This window comes from Lolium rigidum, chromosome 6 (assembly GCF_022539505.1).
Source record: "Lolium rigidum isolate FL_2022 chromosome 6, APGP_CSIRO_Lrig_0.1, whole genome shotgun sequence".
NCBI lineage: Eukaryota > Viridiplantae > Streptophyta > Magnoliopsida > Poales > Poaceae > Lolium > Lolium rigidum.
In genome coordinates this window covers 331016838-331034798 of record NC_061513.1, presented here as the reverse complement: position 1 = coordinate 331034798, position 17961 = coordinate 331016838, and the positions used below count along the sequence as shown (strand labels likewise).

General features: G+C 42.6%; 1 protein-coding gene across 1 annotated transcript; it reads right to left on the bottom strand.

The window, feature by feature from the left end:
- Positions 1–1018: 1018 nt before the first annotated feature.
- Positions 1019–7401, bottom strand: LOC124664793 (nucleolin 2-like). The gene is made up of 13 exons (XM_047202231.1): positions 7385–7401; positions 6375–6463; positions 6206–6289; positions 5979–6125; positions 5774–5898; positions 4065–4194; positions 3886–3983; positions 2086–2198; positions 1890–2007; positions 1697–1785; positions 1527–1605; positions 1345–1436; positions 1019–1253 (listed from the first exon to the last, which is right to left on the bottom strand). The coding sequence occupies exons 2-13, from the start codon at positions 6445–6447 to the stop codon at positions 1019–1021; spliced, it is 1383 nt and encodes a 460-aa protein (XP_047058187.1). The 5' UTR covers positions 6448–6463; positions 7385–7401.
- Positions 7402–17961: the final 10560 nt, after the last annotated feature.

Genomic DNA, 17961 nt, shown 5'->3' with positions numbered 1-17961 from the left:
GATTTTCTTTGACAACTTTACCGTAGGGAAAAACCCCTACGGTGTGGATTTTTTATTTATTCATATACCCAAGACCAGGGTACAAAAAGTACATAAGAGTTACAAGGGATCAAGGTGGATAAAAATAAACTAAAAGGAAAAAAGGCCATTAAGAAAAAGTGGAGCGGATCCGGTCAAGGAGAGGTTGCACCAATGAAGGGGATATCTGGATGGGGGAGCCGCTTCGTATCGATGGAGGGCGCTAGAGGTGGTCGAGGTAGCAATCGAAGGAGGAGGTTGCCCAGCCGGCACAAACCTGTGCCGGCTTGGAGGAGAGGCGGCCAAAAGGGCCAGCCAAGACGATGTAGATGTCGTCCCACCCGAGGAAGTGATGCTGGTCCGGGCGGAGCTGATGCCGGCCTAGGCGAGGCAGGCCGGGCGGAGGAGTAAGCCGGCCCCAGGAGGAGGATACCGACCAGGCCGGGATGAATAAGCCGGTTTCCAGGCTATGTCCGCTGGGCCGACTTGGCCCAAGAGCGGCGGCGCGGCAGGGTGCTGCCGGCTGGGCTGACTTTGAGAATGTCGGCCGGGCCAACATTTTTATGCTGGTTTTCGGGTGATGTTAGTTCTTGGGCTGATGCTGGCATGTGAAGGCTGCTTCTTCCTTTCATTTATCCACTTCTCTCTATATCTTCTCCCTCTATTGACTCATTAGATCACCAAGTTTGGTATACCGGGGATGATCCCGTGTTGTTTGTAATGTGCTACTGTACCTTTAGCACTGTTTTTGATGATATCGCGACATGTAGAGAAGAATGCTAAGACATGCATTGACCAAACATAATACCATGAACCCTAAAAATTTATTTATTATTCCACACGGGTATTTAGCTAGTATACATAGATATGACTGATTCAGTTAATGAGTAAACCTGGAGCATTTAACTATGCAAATCTCGGTTAATGGAGGAAGAGAAATTAATCACTGGACGACTACAGCTGACGTCGTTGGTTTTCTTTATCTGTAGCAGCACTCTGCCTAACTACGGCCACCCCGTCTGCCACCACGGCCCCTGCCACCCTGTCTGCCACCACGGCCCCTGCCACCGCGTCTGCCACCACGGCCCCCGTCAAAGCTTCTGTTATTTGCTCTAGGTTCTGCCAAAACTTCTGCCTCCTCCACACTCAAGGTGAGGCCACCATCAAAGCGAGATCCATTCAGTTTCAACGCATTCGATACAGAAAGCTGGTCACGGAATTCCATGAATAAAGCCCTGAAGGATCAAACCAAGCTGTCAGTGACAAGAGAGGGAACAGAACTTGACCTGGGAGCAAATTACATTTCATATAACAGAGCTTACTTACCCTTTACTTGCGCCAGTTTCAATATCCACCGGGATTAATGTTTTTGTGATAACCCCACAGGAGGAAAAATGATTCTTAAGTAACCTCGTGATCTGGTGGAGTAAAATAGTTACTGCCATATAAGATTCAAACAAAGTGACTGGAAAACAGAAGTGAAAGCGCGTTTCACACTTTCAAATTACCTGTACCACAGCATAGGCTGCATCAAATCCTTTGATCAAGACGGTATCGCTGGAGAAATTAGGAGGCTTCTTGAACATACTGTTGTGCCAGAAAATAAAGGGGCAGCAATGATATATATATCCAATCAATTTTTTATAAAATAATCATACAGTGTGGGATAAGAAATCACCAGCTGTCAGGATTAAATGTAAGTCGCTCATGACCAAAATTCAGTGAGACAGCCCGTCCCTTCAAATCAAGACCATTTAATTTGCATGCCTTGTCAAAACAAGGATAAGCAAATTAAATTTAAATAACAGTTAAATGCTTACTACACGGATCAGCATGTCTGGACTAACATAGATGATAAATCTCTAAAATACCTTATGAACAGCTTCATTTGTGGCAAATTCAACTTGTGCGGATCCCACGCATGTCCCATCATCAAAGGTAGGTAAATTAATTCCCACAATTTTACCCGCCACCTGAAAAAATTTCCGCCTACAAGATGTGGAACAAAAGAAATAAAAAACAAAATCTTTCACCAAAGATGAAAAATATGAAATCTCACAAACTCACAAATGCTTTTGGTTCACGTTGTGTGCCAAGTTTCCAACAATGATCGAATTTGGCTTTGCAGCAAAAAAGGTATTTGGCTGATTAGGTTCACTACCACTTGCTTGAGTGTTTGGCTGCACAGATAAAGTCAAAGACAATACGTAGAACAATATAAATATACTAAAGCCATACTTAGAACAGTATAATTTGCAGTATAGTATTGTGAAATGAATTTGGTTTCACTTTCACAGAATGTGACCTCAGATTCAATTCAGTGCAATATTCTCTTTACAAAATATTACTCCCTCCGTCATAAAAGGATGTCGGAGATTTGTCTAAATTCAAATGTATTTATACACTAAAGGGTGTCTAGATACATCCAAATTTAGACAAAGTTGCGACATATTTTTATGGACAGAGGTAGTACATGTTTTAGCAACATTATCTCAGATTTACCAATATGAATAAAATATTGCATGTTTGAAGAAAATTTCCCAAATTGAACAAATGATGAATCTATGCAGCATTATCTACAGTTTCAGTTTGAACATATGGAACAAATATTGTGATGGAAATATATTTTCATCAGCAGGAACAATCAGCAGCAACATAGACATTTGAGCAGAAATATCCAATATGGTGCAGAAATGACCAATAAGTTCCAGGTTTGGATAAAAAACAACACAGGTAGAAAACAATACATATTGCAGCAGTGTATTCAACCACTACCACCTACTATGTTAGCAGTAGTTTCAGCTGTGCAAAATGCTTAACCACTCCACTCTCTACTCGTCCTAGTACATGTTACTGGTTATAACATACGATTACATCTCTGCTCGCACTCAGATTCAGTTAACACTGAAATTCAGAGTTGCATATTTCCCAGAACTCAGATTCCCATAACATGAGTTGCATATTTTTCCCAAACTGTACAACAATATCAGTTAACACTGAAATTCAGAGTTTCACACTCTGAAAAAGAAACAAGGCATATAGTTTTTCTATCATTGCATTAATTATTCACATAAGAAATAGCTGTACAATATTCATCTCCTCAAAAGATCAGTTTCTTTCCTAACATCTGAGGTTTCAGTCCATCTTCATCCAAACAGGGCATCGGCAAAATTTGGTTTTGCTCAAAACCATCAACTAAATCAATGCCTCTGACGTAAAACTAGCCCAAACAAACCTAATCCATGTGGGAGAATGACCTAATTAGTGTGAATCATCCGAGACCTAACCCCTATCTGAAGTCCCACCCACACGGCCAATATGACATGGTACAGAGAAGGGAAACCATTAGACAACAGTCCGGAGCCTCCTCCACCGAGAATGGCCAGAGCTGTGTATCAGCTGCCATCAGATGAAATCTGTGGCGTTGACGTGCTCCGTGGCGATGGCGAGCAGTTAAGATTTTTGTACTCGAGTGCGAAAACCTAATTGGAAGATAATATATGGACCTATCTACAATTTTCGCATGCAGCAGAAAACAAGGACATATTCGTGTTTTGGCAAAAGCATCACAACAGGGCATGTCCAACGTGGCAACACAGTCAGACTTGATGGACCAAAAAGTTTCAGACTTACAACTTTGTGTACAGGTGGACCACGTTTTGCAAGTCTAAGGGTGTCAATTAGCTCTATAGTATTCAGACAGTTTGAATTCATCGCCTGTTTGACTAAATGAAACAAAGTACAGCCTTGGAATGAATGAAAAAGTATCTTCAGACGAAATAATACTCCATGCAGTATCACAATTAAAGAAAATAAACTTCAAATAGACAATAAACTTTAATGTTTAACTAAGAGCGTGCAAATAACCTTCTCCATGGAATCTGAAGGATCCTCATCAGAAATGCTGCTCTTAGCTTTACGCTTCTTGGAAATATTGGTAGTCCCATCCACCGAATTTCTCTTGCCTGAAAATTGAGCGAAGGATTTTTGATGCCATAGAAATATACGTCACATAAAGCAAAAGACATGTGTTGCTCAAATATTACCTTTACCTCCTGATTTTCCATCAGAAGATGTTTGCTTTATTAAATCCTTCTTGGTGCCAGTGTCATTCTTCATAGGCAAATCTTTCTCAGCTGCAGTTTTATGCTTCTTCGAAACCTTGGCAGTGCCATCCTAAGACAATATTTAGAACAGTATAAATATACTAAAGCCATACTTATAACGGTATAATTTGCAGTATAGTATTGTTAAATGAGTTTGGTTTCACTTTCACAGAATGTGACCTCAGTTTCAATTCAGTGCAATATTCCCTTTACAAAATATTACTCCCTCTGTCCATAAAAGGATGTCGGAGATTTGTCTAAAATCAAATGCATTTATACACTAAAGAGTGTCTAGATACATACAAATTTAGACAAAGCTGCGACATCTTTTTATGGACAGAGGTAGTACATGTCTTAGCAACATTATCTCAGATTTACCAATATGAATAAAATAATGCATGTTTGAAGATAATTTCCCAGATTGAACAAAAGATTAATCTATGGAGCATTATGTATAGTTTCAGTTTGAACATATGGAACAAATATTCTGGTGGAATATATTTAATCAGCAGGAACAATCAGTAGCAACATTTGACAGTTTGAGCAGAAACATCCAATATGTTGCACACATCCAAATATGTAATGACCAATAAGTTGCAGAAATGAAAAATATGTTCCAATTTCGGATAAAAAATAACACAGGTAGAAAACAATACATTTTGCAGCAGTGTATTCAACCACTATCACCTACTATGTTAGCAGTAGTTTCAGCTGTGCAAATTGCTTAAGCATTCCACTCTCTACTCGTCCTAGTACATGTTACTGATTTCCCATAACATACGGTTACATCTCTGCTCGCACTCAGATTCAGTTAACACTGAAATTCAGAGTTGCACACTCCGAAAAAGAAATAAGGCGTAGTTTTTCTATCACTGCATCAATTATTCACATAAGAAATAGTTGTACAATATTCATCTCCTCAAAAGATCAGTTTCTTTCCTAACATCTGAGGCTTCAGTCCATCTTCATCCAAACAGGGCATCGGCAAAATTTGGTTTTGCTCAAAACCATCAACTAAATCACCGCCTCTGACATAAAACTAGCCCAAAAAAACCTAATCCATGTGGGAGAATGACCTAATTAGTGTGAATCATCCGAGACCTAATCCCTATCTGAAGCCCCACCCACACGGCCAGTATAACAGGGTAAAAGAGAAGGAAAAACCATTGGACAACAGTCCGGAGCCTCCTCCACTGAGAATGGCCAGAGCTGTGTATCAGCTGCCATCAGACGAAATATGCAGCGTTGACGTGCTACGTGGCGATCACAAGCAGTTAAGATTTTTGTACCCGAGTGCTAAAAGACTAAAACCTAACTGAAAGATAATACAGGGACCTATCTGCAATTTTCGCATGCAGCAGAAAACAAGGACATACGTGTTTTGGCAAAAGCGTCACAGCAGGACATGTCCAATGTGGCAACACAGTCAGACTTGATGGACCAAAAGTTTCGGACTTAGAACTTTGTGTACAGCTGGACCAAGTTTTGCAGGTCTAAGAGTGTTATTAGCTTAAACAAAGTACAGCCTTGCAATGAATGAAAAAAAGTACCTTCAAAAGAAATAATACTGTATGCAGTATCACGATTAAAGAAAATAAACTTTAAATAGAGAATGCACTTTCATGTTTAACTAAGAGTGAGTAAATAACCTTCTCCATGGAACCTGAAGAATCCTCATCAGAAATGCTGCTTTCGACCTCTTTTGGAGGGAGTTGTTTCTTAGCTTTATGCTTCTTGGAAACGTTGGTAGCGCCATCCTCCGAATTTCTCTTGCCTGCAAGTTGAGAAAAGGATTTTGATGCCATAAAAATATAGTTTACATAAAGCAAAAGACATGTGTTGCTCAAATATTACTTTTATCTCCTGATTTTCCATCAGAAGATGTTTGCTTTTTTAAATCCTTCTTTGCACCAGTGTCATTCTTCATAGGCAAATCTTTCTCAGCTGCAGTTTTATGCTTCTTCGAAACCTTGTCAGTGCCATCCTCCAAATTTCTCTTGCCTGCAAATTGGGAAAAGGATTGTGATGCCATAGAAATATAGTTCACATAAAGCAAAAGACATGTGTTGCTCAAATATTACCTTTATCTCCTGATTTTCCATCAGAAGATTTTTCCTTCTTCACATCCTTCTTATCGTCATTGTCATCTTCCACCTTCTTCTTGACTGCGAATAGAGATCATGAGATTTTGACACCACAGAACTATTTAACAACAAAACCAGAAAACATGTGTTACTCAAATATTATTACCTTTCTGTCTTGATTTTCTATCCCGGGTAGGTGCAACCTGGACATCAGAGGTCTTGCTTGCTTTCCTAACCATCGTATATACCGAAACTCTACAAAAGGCAAGCGGGTATGACCCTGTAAATTACCAGCACAAAAGATAACCCGACCCAATTGGTACTACTAATTCAATGGCTAAGCAGAATTCAATTAAGCTTAAACGTGATATTCAAGGAAGAGCGTAATTAATGAATTCCACCAAACAGCCGTTAAAGTTGGTTAAATATGCATGCAAAGGTAATCCTCCCTCCATCCACAAAAGGATGTCTCAACTTGGTCAAAATATGCATGTATCTAGATGTGTTTTAGTGTGTAGAACTGTAGGTACATGAAAATTTAGACAAAGTTGAGACATTCTTTTGTACGCAGGGAGTATTATTAATCAACACATTTTTCTGATCAAAATAGACATATAATTTGCATTACTTAGAACTATAGAATAGGGGTTATGGTTTTAGCAAGTGTTAATTATTTGGAACAGCACTTAGTTAGTTTGCCAAATTTTGATGTGTCAAAAAGTAAAACAGGTGACAGATTCGAGTTCCTCATGTTCTCATGATATTAAAACACGTTTTGTTTGTTCGAATTTTCGTTCATTTAAAACCAGAGAGTATAGAATTCAAAACAAAAAGGGTTTGGAGCTTTCTGCCTTGGCTGAGAGTTAATCTTGCGTATGCAGAGAAGTGGATCGAGCGGCTAGCCAGCTGGGCTGACCTCGGCGCGCTGGTGATAGGAAACAGGCGTGCGGCAACTTGGAGTATCTCCAGGCGCTCGCCTGGGTTGCCAACGCGGCGGACAGCGCCGTCGTGTTTGCTTAGTGTAGCGCACGAAGGCGTGCGCGTGTTTGGCAGCAGAAGCAGCAGCGAAAAGAGCAACAAGATCGAGGTGCGCGTGAGCTCGGCCATGACGGCGTGTGCGCTCGGTGGACGCGGCTAAATCGACGGAGAAGAGGCGGGAACGCTGCGGATGCTCACCGCGGGGTCGTTGCCGAAGGCGGAGGGCTCGAGGACGAACGCGACGCCGGAGAGGAAGAAGAACTCGCGTGGCGTCCGTGCGTCGTGGACGTCGTCCTTGTCGTCAATTCTGGCGCTCCGGCTCCGTGCTCCGGCCGGCAATCTACGGGGGAGACCTCGGCGAAACTCCTGACGCGCTGGCGAAGCGTCTGGCGGCGTGGTTCAAGGCTTCAAGCGGTCGAGGCGGAGGTCGAGCTTTTGGCCATGGCGAGCGGCGGCTGCTCTAGTCTAGGCCAGGGGTTCTTCGAGGGGATTGATAATGGGCCTGACTGCTCAGTCGACGCGCGGTGGGCCGAGATACGTTTCGCTGAACGTTTTCTGGTCGTGGGCAGGCCCGTTATTCTTTCATGTGCCGGGTGCCCTGTTCCTTCCTTTGGTAGGTCGTTGTTCGGATAGGTACTCCTAAGTTCGTTCTCTTTTTTATCTTTTTCTTGATTTATTACTTTCTTTTCTAGTTTCTTTCCATTATTTATTATTTAAATTTTATTTTACTTTTTTAAAAGTTTATTATTTTTAGCCATATTATAATTCTTTAATTACAAGATTTTGTATTTTTTGTTCAATTCTCTTTGAGATATTTCAGTTGTTTGCTATTTAGCTGTTAGTTTTTTCCCTGATTTATTTATTTTTTCATATTTTTATGGTACTTTACTTTTTTTATTTTGGTATGTTTTTCCATTTTTATTTTGTATGTATTTTTTGTTATTTGATTTGTTCTATTTTTCAACTTCTTTATTTAATTAGTAGACGAGTTCAATGGTTTCCTTCATTCGCGCTAAATCTTTAAAAAAAACTCCTTTTCATCTAAAATTCATTAATTTTTCTATAACCTCTATGTATATATTTCTAAATGGTTTTATTTTCTTTCTTTTTTTCTTTAATTTAGTTTTGTTATGTTTCCATTTTAAGTTAGTCTTATATTTTCAATGTTTTTTCGTTTAGCTTATTATATCGTACCTCCTATGTGGCTCACCAGCTATATTTTTTCTATCCCTCCTATGTGTTTCACTGACACGATTTTGTTCCTCAAATAGACGAGATTTTGTTCTTCTCACTATAATCTTCAGGTTGTTCCTCAATAAAAATTGTTTTGTTCCCCACAACCTACGACCGTGTTTCTCGTATGTTTCCAAATTCTTCCTCATAACAAATTGTTTTGTTGCCCTCAACATACATTGTTGTCCATCATATTCCTCTAAGTTCTCCCTCATTATAAATGGATTTATTCCCAGAACATATGGGTTGTTCCTTATATGCCTCAAGTTATTATCATAGATGGTTTTGCTACCCTAAACCTATAGTGCCGTTCCTCATATTCCCCCAAGATGTTCCACGATACAAATGGTTTTGTTCTCCAAAAGCTATGTGGTTGCTCCTCACATGCTCTTAAAGTTGGTGTTCACTGCATTTTGCCTTTAACTTTGGTTGTTCCTCATATGCTTCCAAGTTGTTCCGATCCTCACTGCAAATAGGTTTGTTTCACTCAACCTATGAGGTTGTTCCTCGTATACTCCATGGTCTTCATTACAAATGGTTTTTTGCCAACAACCTTTGGGGTTGTTCCTCATTATAAATGATTTTCTTGCCCTCAATCTGTGCGTAAGTTGTTCGTCACTACAAATGAGTTTGTTCCCTTCAACCTCTGTGGTTGTTCCTGGTACGCGTGAAGCACACGTCCGTTGGGAACCCCAAGAGGAAGGTGTGATGCGCACAGCAGTAAGTTTTCCCTCAGAAAGAAACCAAGGTTTATCGAACCGCGAGGGAGTCAAGGGCCACGTGAAGGTCGTTGGTGACGGAGTGTAGTGCGGCGCAACACTAGGGATTCCGGCGCCAACGTGGAACCCGCACAACACAATCAAAATACTTTGCCCCAACGTAACAGGTGAGGTTATCAATCTCACCGGCTTGTCAGTAAACAAAGGATTAAATGTATAGTGTGGAAGATGATGTTTGTTTGCGAAGAACGATAGAGAACAATGATTGCGATAGATTGTATTCAGATGTAAAAGAATGGACCGAGGTCCACGGCTCACTAGTGGTGTCTCTCCCATAAGATAAATAGCATGTTGGGTGGACAAATTACGGTTGGGCAATTGACAAATAGAGATGCATACATATCATGATGATTACTATGAGATTTAATCGGGGCATTACGACAAAGTACATAGACCGCTATCAAGCATGCATCTATGCCTAAAAAGTCCACCTTCGAGGTTATCATCCGAACCCCTTCCGAGTATTAAGTTGCAAACAACGGGCAATTGCATTAAGTATGGTGCGTAATGTAATCAACACAAATATCCTTAGACAAAGCATTGATGTTTTATCCCTAGTGGCAACAAGACATCCACAACCATAGAACTTTCCGTCACTGTCCCAGCATTCAATGGAGGCATGAACCCACTATCGAGCATAAATACTCCCTCTTGGAGTCACAAATATCCACTTGGCCGCGAGCCTCTACTAGCAACGGGAGAGCATGCAAGAACATAAACAACATATATATGATAGATTGATAATCAACTTGACATGGTATTCAATATTCATCGGATCCCAACAAACACAACATGTAGCATTACAAATAGATGATCTTGATCATGATAGGCAGCTCACAAGATCTAACATGATAGCACAATGAGGAGAAGACAACCATCTAGCTACCGCTATGGACCCATAGTCCAGGGATGAACTACTCACGCATCGATCCGGAGGCGGGCATGGTGATGTAGAGCCCTCCGGTGATGATTCCCCTCTCCGGCAGGGTGCCGGAGGCGATCTCCTGAATCCCCCGAGATGGGATTGGCGGCGGCGGCGTCTCTGGAAGTATTTCCGTATCGTGGCTCTCGGTAATAGAGTTTTCGCGACGGAGAGTTTAAGTAGGCGGAAGGGCAGAGTCGTTGGAGGCACGAGGACCCCACACCATAGGGCGGCGCGGGCCCCACCCTGGCCGCGCGGCCCTGTGGTGTCGGCGCCTCGTCGCCCCACCTCGTATCCTCTTCGATCTTCTGGAAGCTCCGTGGAAAAATAAGACCCTGGGCGTTGATTTCGTCCAATTCCGAGAATATTTCCTTTGTAGGATTTCTGAAACCAAAAACAGCAGAAAACAACAACTGGCGCTTCGGCATCTCGTTAATATGTTAGTGCCGGAAAATGCATAATAATGATGGAAAGTGTGTGTAAAACATGTGAGTATTGTCATAAAAGTAGCATGGAACATAAGAAATTATAGATACGTTTGAGACGTATCAAGCATCCCCAAGCTTAGTTCCTACTCGCCCTCGATTAGGTAAACGATAACAAGGATAATTTCTGAGGTGACATGCTATTATAATCTTGATCAATACTATTGTAAAGCATATGACGTGAATGCAGTTATTCGAAACAATGGTAAAGACAATGATTAAACAACTGAATCATATAGCAAAGACTTTTCATGAATAGTACTTTCAAGACAAGCATCGGTGAGACTTGCATAGGAGTTAACTCATAAAGCAATAAATTCTTAGTAGAAAGTTTTGAAGCAACACAAAGGAAGATATAAGTTTCAGCAGCTTGCTTTCAACTTCAACATGTATATCTCATGGATAATTGTCAACACAAAGTAATATGATGAATGCAAATAAGCAAGTATGTAGGAATCAATGCACACAGTTGACACAAGTGTTTGCTTCTAAGATAGAAAGAAGTAGGTAAGCTGACTCAACATAAAGTAAAAGAATGGGCCCTTCGCAGAGGGAAGCATGGATTACTATTTTTGTGCTAGAGCTTTTATTTTGAAAACATAGAAACAATTTTGTCAATGGTAGTAATAATTCATATGTGTTATGCATAATACATCCTATAAGTTGCAAGCCTCATGCATAGAATACCAATAGTGCTCGCACCTTGTCCTAATTAGCTTGGATTAACACGGATTATCATTGCATACATATGTTTCAACCAAGTGTCACAAAGGGGTACCTCTATGCCGCTTGTACAAAGGTCCAGGGAGATAAATCGCATTTGATTTCTCGTTTTTAATAGATCTCAACAATGGACATCCATACCGGGACAACATAGAAAACAGATAATGGACTCCTCTTTTTAATGCTTAAGCATTCAACAATAGATAATATTCTCATAAGAGATTGAGGATTAGTGTCCAAACTGAAACTTCCACCATGATTCATGGCTTTAGTTAGCGGCCCAATGTTCTTCTCTAACAATATGCATACTCAAACCATTTGATCATGAAAATCGCCCTTACTTCAGACAAGACGAACATGCATAGCAACTCACATGATATCCAACAAAGGTGTAATAGTTGATGGCGTCCCCAGAAACATGGTTACCGCTCAACAAGCAACTTATAAGAAATATGATACATAGCAACATATTCAATACCACAATAGTTTTTAAGGCTATTTTCCCATGAGCTATGTATTGCAAAGACAAGGAATGAAATTTTAAAGGTAGCACTCAAGTAATTTACTTTGGAATGGCAGAGAAATACCATGTAGTAGGTAGGTATGGTGGACACAAATGACATAGTTTTTGGCTCAAGGATTTGGATGCACGAGAAGTATTTCCTCTCAGTACAAGGCTTGGCTAGCAAGGTTGTTTGAAGCAAACACAAGTATGAACCGATGCATACAAAACTTACATAAGAATATATTGTAAGCATTATAAGACTCTACACTGTCTTCCTTGTTGTTCAAACACTTCACCAGAAAATATCTAGACCTTAGAGAGACCAATCATGCAAACCAAATTTCAACAAGCTCTATGGTAGTTCTCGCCATGCAAGTCGCGGGCCATAACTGCTGACGCGGCAGTGGCCGGCGAGCTCGAAGCCAAGGTCGCGCCGCCGATCTCTTCCTACTGCTGGCGCGCACGCCTGTGGGCCGCAGAAGCCTATCGCACACGCTGAAGGAAGCAATGCCATGGGTTCTACTCTATCACACTACCAGGGCTTCACCGCCATATGTGCTTGCTGCCTTGCGTGCTTCTCACTCTCCCTGCCTAGAGGAGGGACATTTATGATTCCACCCTGAACACGGAGTATTTTGACGGGAGTAACTAATGGCCTCTTGCGCTTCGCTGCTGCATCTCTTGGGCTGCTTCGCCGGGGCTTTGGCAGCTGCTCATTGAGGCAACGCTTAAGGGATGCTTGGCCAAGTAATATTGTGAGATTGACCAGCTCGCTCTTGGTGCTCGATGCTTTCTTGGCTCTGATGGACAGGTGGCCGGGTTGGACCGGGCTGTCGGCGGAGAGCTCCGTGGCATGTTCCTACAATGCACTTCTGCAGCCGGTGGTGTACTTGGGAAGATGAGCCCCGCCTCGGCGCGTCTCGCGTACGCTGAGCCGTCTTCGTTTTGGACCCAAGCTGTGAGGAGCTCGGACAGAGCTCGATGGACTAGAGGTTTGGAAATACTCAAGCCAAGGAGAAGACGCCTGGTGAGATCACGAATTATGCGCTTGCTGGAGCCGTGCCTGGCAGGGCAGGGCCTAAGATATTTTCGCCACTACAATAAAGACACCGAGCAGCAGCTTAAGGGGCTGTTTCTACAAAGAAGCCTTCTTCTCTCTGAAGTTATCTTCTCGACATCGACGACGACAGCTTTTGAAGTGACCTCAAATCAAATGCTTTGAGGGTACTGAGGCAAGTGGAGCTGTGCGACTCGCATTTAATAAAGGACGGCAGCGCGCCGATTTGGCGGAAGCCGGATTGCATGGATCGACTCACGATGGAGGAGGTCACTCTCAAGAGTTAAGCCGAGATGCACGCTGGATTCAAAGACAGGGATCATGAGCAAACTTCATGGGGATGTTCTTCCTCCTCGCTTGGTTTCTACAGTCAGCGCAAGGAAGAAGAAGATGTGATACTAAGAAGAGCTTCCGCATGCCCAAGGCCTTCTCGCCGCAACAGCCCAGCAAACAAGCACTCAAACTATGATGGACTACTAGAGAGCCTAGACGCAGCTCGCAAGCAATTGGGTTCGATCTGGGCGAGCCAAGATTCTAATAAGAAGTTTCACCAGCATTTCAGCTCCTCTTTCCGCCAGCCTTTCTCAACTACCAAATTTGTAATGCCTGGCCATTTCGAAGTAGTGAGAGCCTCCAATCTTTGTTCTGCTAGAGAGGGACATGGCCGAAGGCCGGTGAGCCGTCGGGAAATGGAGACTCCAGTCGTGGCGATGGACTGCACGACTATCATTTGCAAATGTTTGCTGTGTCACTATGTCGCCGTGTGTATGATGTAGTTTTTTCTATCATGTTACTCTGCTGTATCTCCATAGAGCCGAGATGGTTTGTTCTCGCTTTACCTGAGCGGCGGCGCCATCTCAAGTATAGTTCATGTAAGTTAATATGTAACGCTGAGCTGGGCCTCAGCCAGCTTCTACTTGCACTGCGACGCCACAGTTTCTTCTTGGCAAGGGGGCCAGCTTTGGGCCAGCTTTGTTCGCTTCAGAGTTGCTGCTTGGTGTTTTTATGCAGCACACAAATTAAGCTCCTTAACTGAACGTGAGGGTCTAAATGACCGTGCCCGCTGCTCAAGCAGCGTGACTCGCTGTATCATCCGCTGCCCATTTGTGTGGTCTGGCAGAATCAGCTGCCCCACCGTAGACTCAGAAACAGAAATTGCCGGGCAAGCGCTTAATGGATACGCACACCGCTTCGCGATGGAATCAATAAGGGTATCCTGCTCTTTGGAATGAGATATTTTCAGCTGTGCAAATTAAAGGAGAAAGGTCTCTCTTCTAGTAATACAAGCAAACTTCACAGAATATAACATAAACTGCCTCGACTTTTACCATAATATGGACTGTCAAGGATGAATACAAATTCATTCTTCAGTAGCTTGTTGACCTACATGCCTATATTGCTGACTATGGATGTCAGGTGATTTCAACTGATTTTGTGATTGCGATAAAAATAAGAGAAGGGTAAATAGAACTGATGCGAAGATTCAGGGAATGCGCTGGACTTCAGCTAGTTTTAGGGAGACTGCGATCGGGCAAAGTGTGGGCACTTGGAGCAACGTAATGAAAGGACCACTTTGGTGCGCCTAGACCGTGCTTTCTCGTAATGCATTTCCATCACCGGGATGAATCCTTCACCCGCTAAGATTTTAGGCCCGTGCATCCTCTCTATGTCTCTGATCACGTGTCTCTCTTCGTTAGTCCGCAGATGTTACAGCTGAACGTAAGTGCGTCAGATTTCGCTTTTGGAAGTTTCTCGCAACGTTACATAGAAGGTTACGAAGCATAAAGCGGTGGAGTATCCCTGGAATGCCCTGTGCGTACTGGGCTGTTCATTTCGCAAAAACTAGCTTTGCAGTTCTGAATTCGACTTGGGCACCTGGGCAAAGAATTACGTGAGGGGAGACATTAGAAAGCAAACAAGCCGCTAGACAGAGATAATGTCGTGCTATACTACGCATAAGAGACAAGAAGTCTCGACGGCGGAGGAACATGAGTCGTATCTGTGCCAAAACAAGGGCAAGTAGGGTCTCGCCGAGCATATCAGCAATCAAAGCTAAACAAAGGGCTAGAAAGCCAAATGGTTAAGCAACTTGTGGTGATGCCAATACTCAAGTTCTTCCACCTTTGAGCATTCTCACCGAAAAAACAAAAAGAACATAATCCAGCCTTCATTCGCACCGAGGCCAGTGCATTGCCACAATCTCCGAGTGATGCTGAAGAAACAACCTTCTATCGATTCTCTGCTAACGCGTAACATGGCCTACATCTCGCTCACGTGATCAACGCGACTCGCCTGATCAAATCTCAAGCCAACACCGACTCTATCCGAGCCTCGGCCTCTTCCTTTCAGAAGAACTGGGCGTGCTTTTGGATACTCAACGGTTCTGACAAGGCGCCAGGCCCGGATGGTTTTTCTTCGGGAGGTTTTTTCTTAACTTCTTGTTGAGCGTTATCAGGAAGATTCTTCCGTGCCTTAAACAAGTCTCTTACAGAACCCTCAATGACTCCACCCTTGATGTAAGCTGAATACTACGATTTCTTTTCATGACTGCTGCCTAAAGCCGGACTTTCAGCTCCTTCCTGGGGACAGTGGGCGACTACTACCGACCTATCGCCTCGATTCATGCCTTTTGGAAAGCTCTCGTCTCCAAAATTCTCGCTCTACAATCTAAAACCTCATCTTTGGATGAGCTCATCTCGCCCTCGCCAAAGTGCTGCTCATCAGCGGAAGGAAACATTCGTGACAATCTTTTTATATGTGCAAATGTACATAACACTTTCACAAGATCGGAACACCAACTCTTGGCTACTAAAACTAGAGATTGCGATGGTGTTTTGATACTGCTCCTGGACGCACACTCATTGACATGATGGAAGGAAGAGGTTCCCTTTAAGATGGAGGAACCGGGATTCTCTTCTCTTTTCGCTTCCGCATCCTCGAGAGTGTTGGTGAAGGGATTGCAGGTGCAGGGAAATTTACTACCAATATGGGCTCACAAGGCGATTTCTTGTCACTCTTTCCTATTTGATCTTGTGCTAGAGCTCCCTACCGCTCTGCTGTATCGCTTACCGAAGCCGGGCTATCTTAACCCAAAGGGCTAATGCCTTTCCGAGCTTCCTATGCCGGCGATGTTATGCTATCTATCAAGCCTACGCAATAAGACATGACTGGATAGGGGAGATCGCTCACTCTGGGCGTAAACTGCTCCACTACGACCAAGAGCTCGAGCAATACTCACTTGCTGCTAAATATTATCAATGTTCAAGAGTTGGTAAATTTCGGGCTGAAATTGTACTGTCCAATCTTTTCTCGCATGGTCCGGGTTCGCTATCTGCTAAGAAACTAAATTCAAGGCAAGTGTATCAAAATGTTTCTAGATAAATGGACGCTACCGCTACTGGAAAGTAATACTCATGAATAAAGTAAGACTAGAGACATGCGTAATCATTCTAACATTCTCTCGGGTAAAGCTTAGGCATGAGTATTAATGAGATGCCGCTTAAGCCAAGAAAGAGTTCGATAAACGCCAAGGAAGGCTTGGTTATGGGCTGGGGAGGCCTCTTTGTAACGGAGGAAAAAGTAGAGTGGAATCGAAGATTTGCTGAATACCAAAGAACCTTTGTGTTTCCTAAGTAATCCACACTAGATTGAATCTTGGTAGGCACGTTGTCTTAGATGGATGTGGCAAAGATGGAAAAACCTAAACAAACCTTGGTCACACACAACTATACACTATCAATCGCTAAAGACCGTGCACTTTTCGACGCGGCGACCAAAATTACCATTGGTAATGGCCAAACGGGCACTTCTGGAAAGACAAGATGCTTTAGCGAGATGTTCTGGAAAGAGATTGCGCCGTAACTGTTTTTTTTTAAAAACTCAGTTCGGAAACTGCCTACCAAAAGAGGCACTCAAAACAATAAATGGATGAGGGACCTTCGTTTTCCTCGACACAGTCACTCCGACGAGCTTCGCGCTCGGTACCCTGTACTAATGGCTACAATCTCACTGACAATTTGATGAGATTAGCTGACTTTCTTGGTGAATAAGAGAGCTACTACACATCCAAGTCTTCAAGGCATCATCGCAGTTCTGTGAGCTACCAATACTTGACACAGGAAAATTATTTGGAAGGGATGGGCACTCGCCGATGCAATTTTTCCCGTGGGACCCTGGCTGCTGGATCGAGCTCCTAACGTGTATAAACTTCATCACGCCACATGGAGAATGAATATTTTTGTCTCTTCTTCGCCAGCAGAGTTTGTAAATAAACTACTCACCTTCTTCACTGAATGCCTTTCAGTCTGAAGATGTGGCCTTCCGCTGCTACTCAAATTTTGACCAAGAGGCATTGAGGCCGAGAACAAAGGTACGCGCACTACAATCTCTAAAGTTGGTACAGAGCTCAAGCCGACAACAAACTAAGGAACGGGCAAACCTATCCTCACATCAAGCACCTTTGTATGTTGGGAGATATGGAAAGAGCGCAACCGACGAATTCTCGAGAAGGAAGAGGACGGCTACGCCGACGCAAAACCTTAGAGGAGATTCAAGCTATAGACTAGCCGGGGTACTCCCATACTCGCTTGCTTCAAGTAGGAGGGACACCTTTTCGATCTCCGATTTCTACTTCTTGTTTTCTTTCTCAAGTTTTCCTGCTTTGGGCATTTCACCTTGTAAATCATTCTCACGTATGAAATACAGCAGCTTCTCTGCTATAATTCAAAAAAATTAATCATTTGATAGGTATCCGAATCACCTCAAATTTGTATGGACAATTGCAAAGGAATTCAATTGAAGTGGATTTTGAGAAAGTTGGAGAGAATCTAGGTAGAATATAGGATTTCAAAATGCTCTACTCACTTTATTAAGCAATGTATATTTTTCTGATATTTAAAGAAGCAAGAAAGGCGGTATCATAAATATGCCTTTTTGTAAAAACTAAGAGAATAATTATATAGAAATTATTTTTGGGTGGAAATAAGGTGATATAAAATACCACTACATTTCCTATTTTATTGAGAAAATAATTTGAAAAGGTTGAGTACATGTAAATTGAAAACGTATGGCA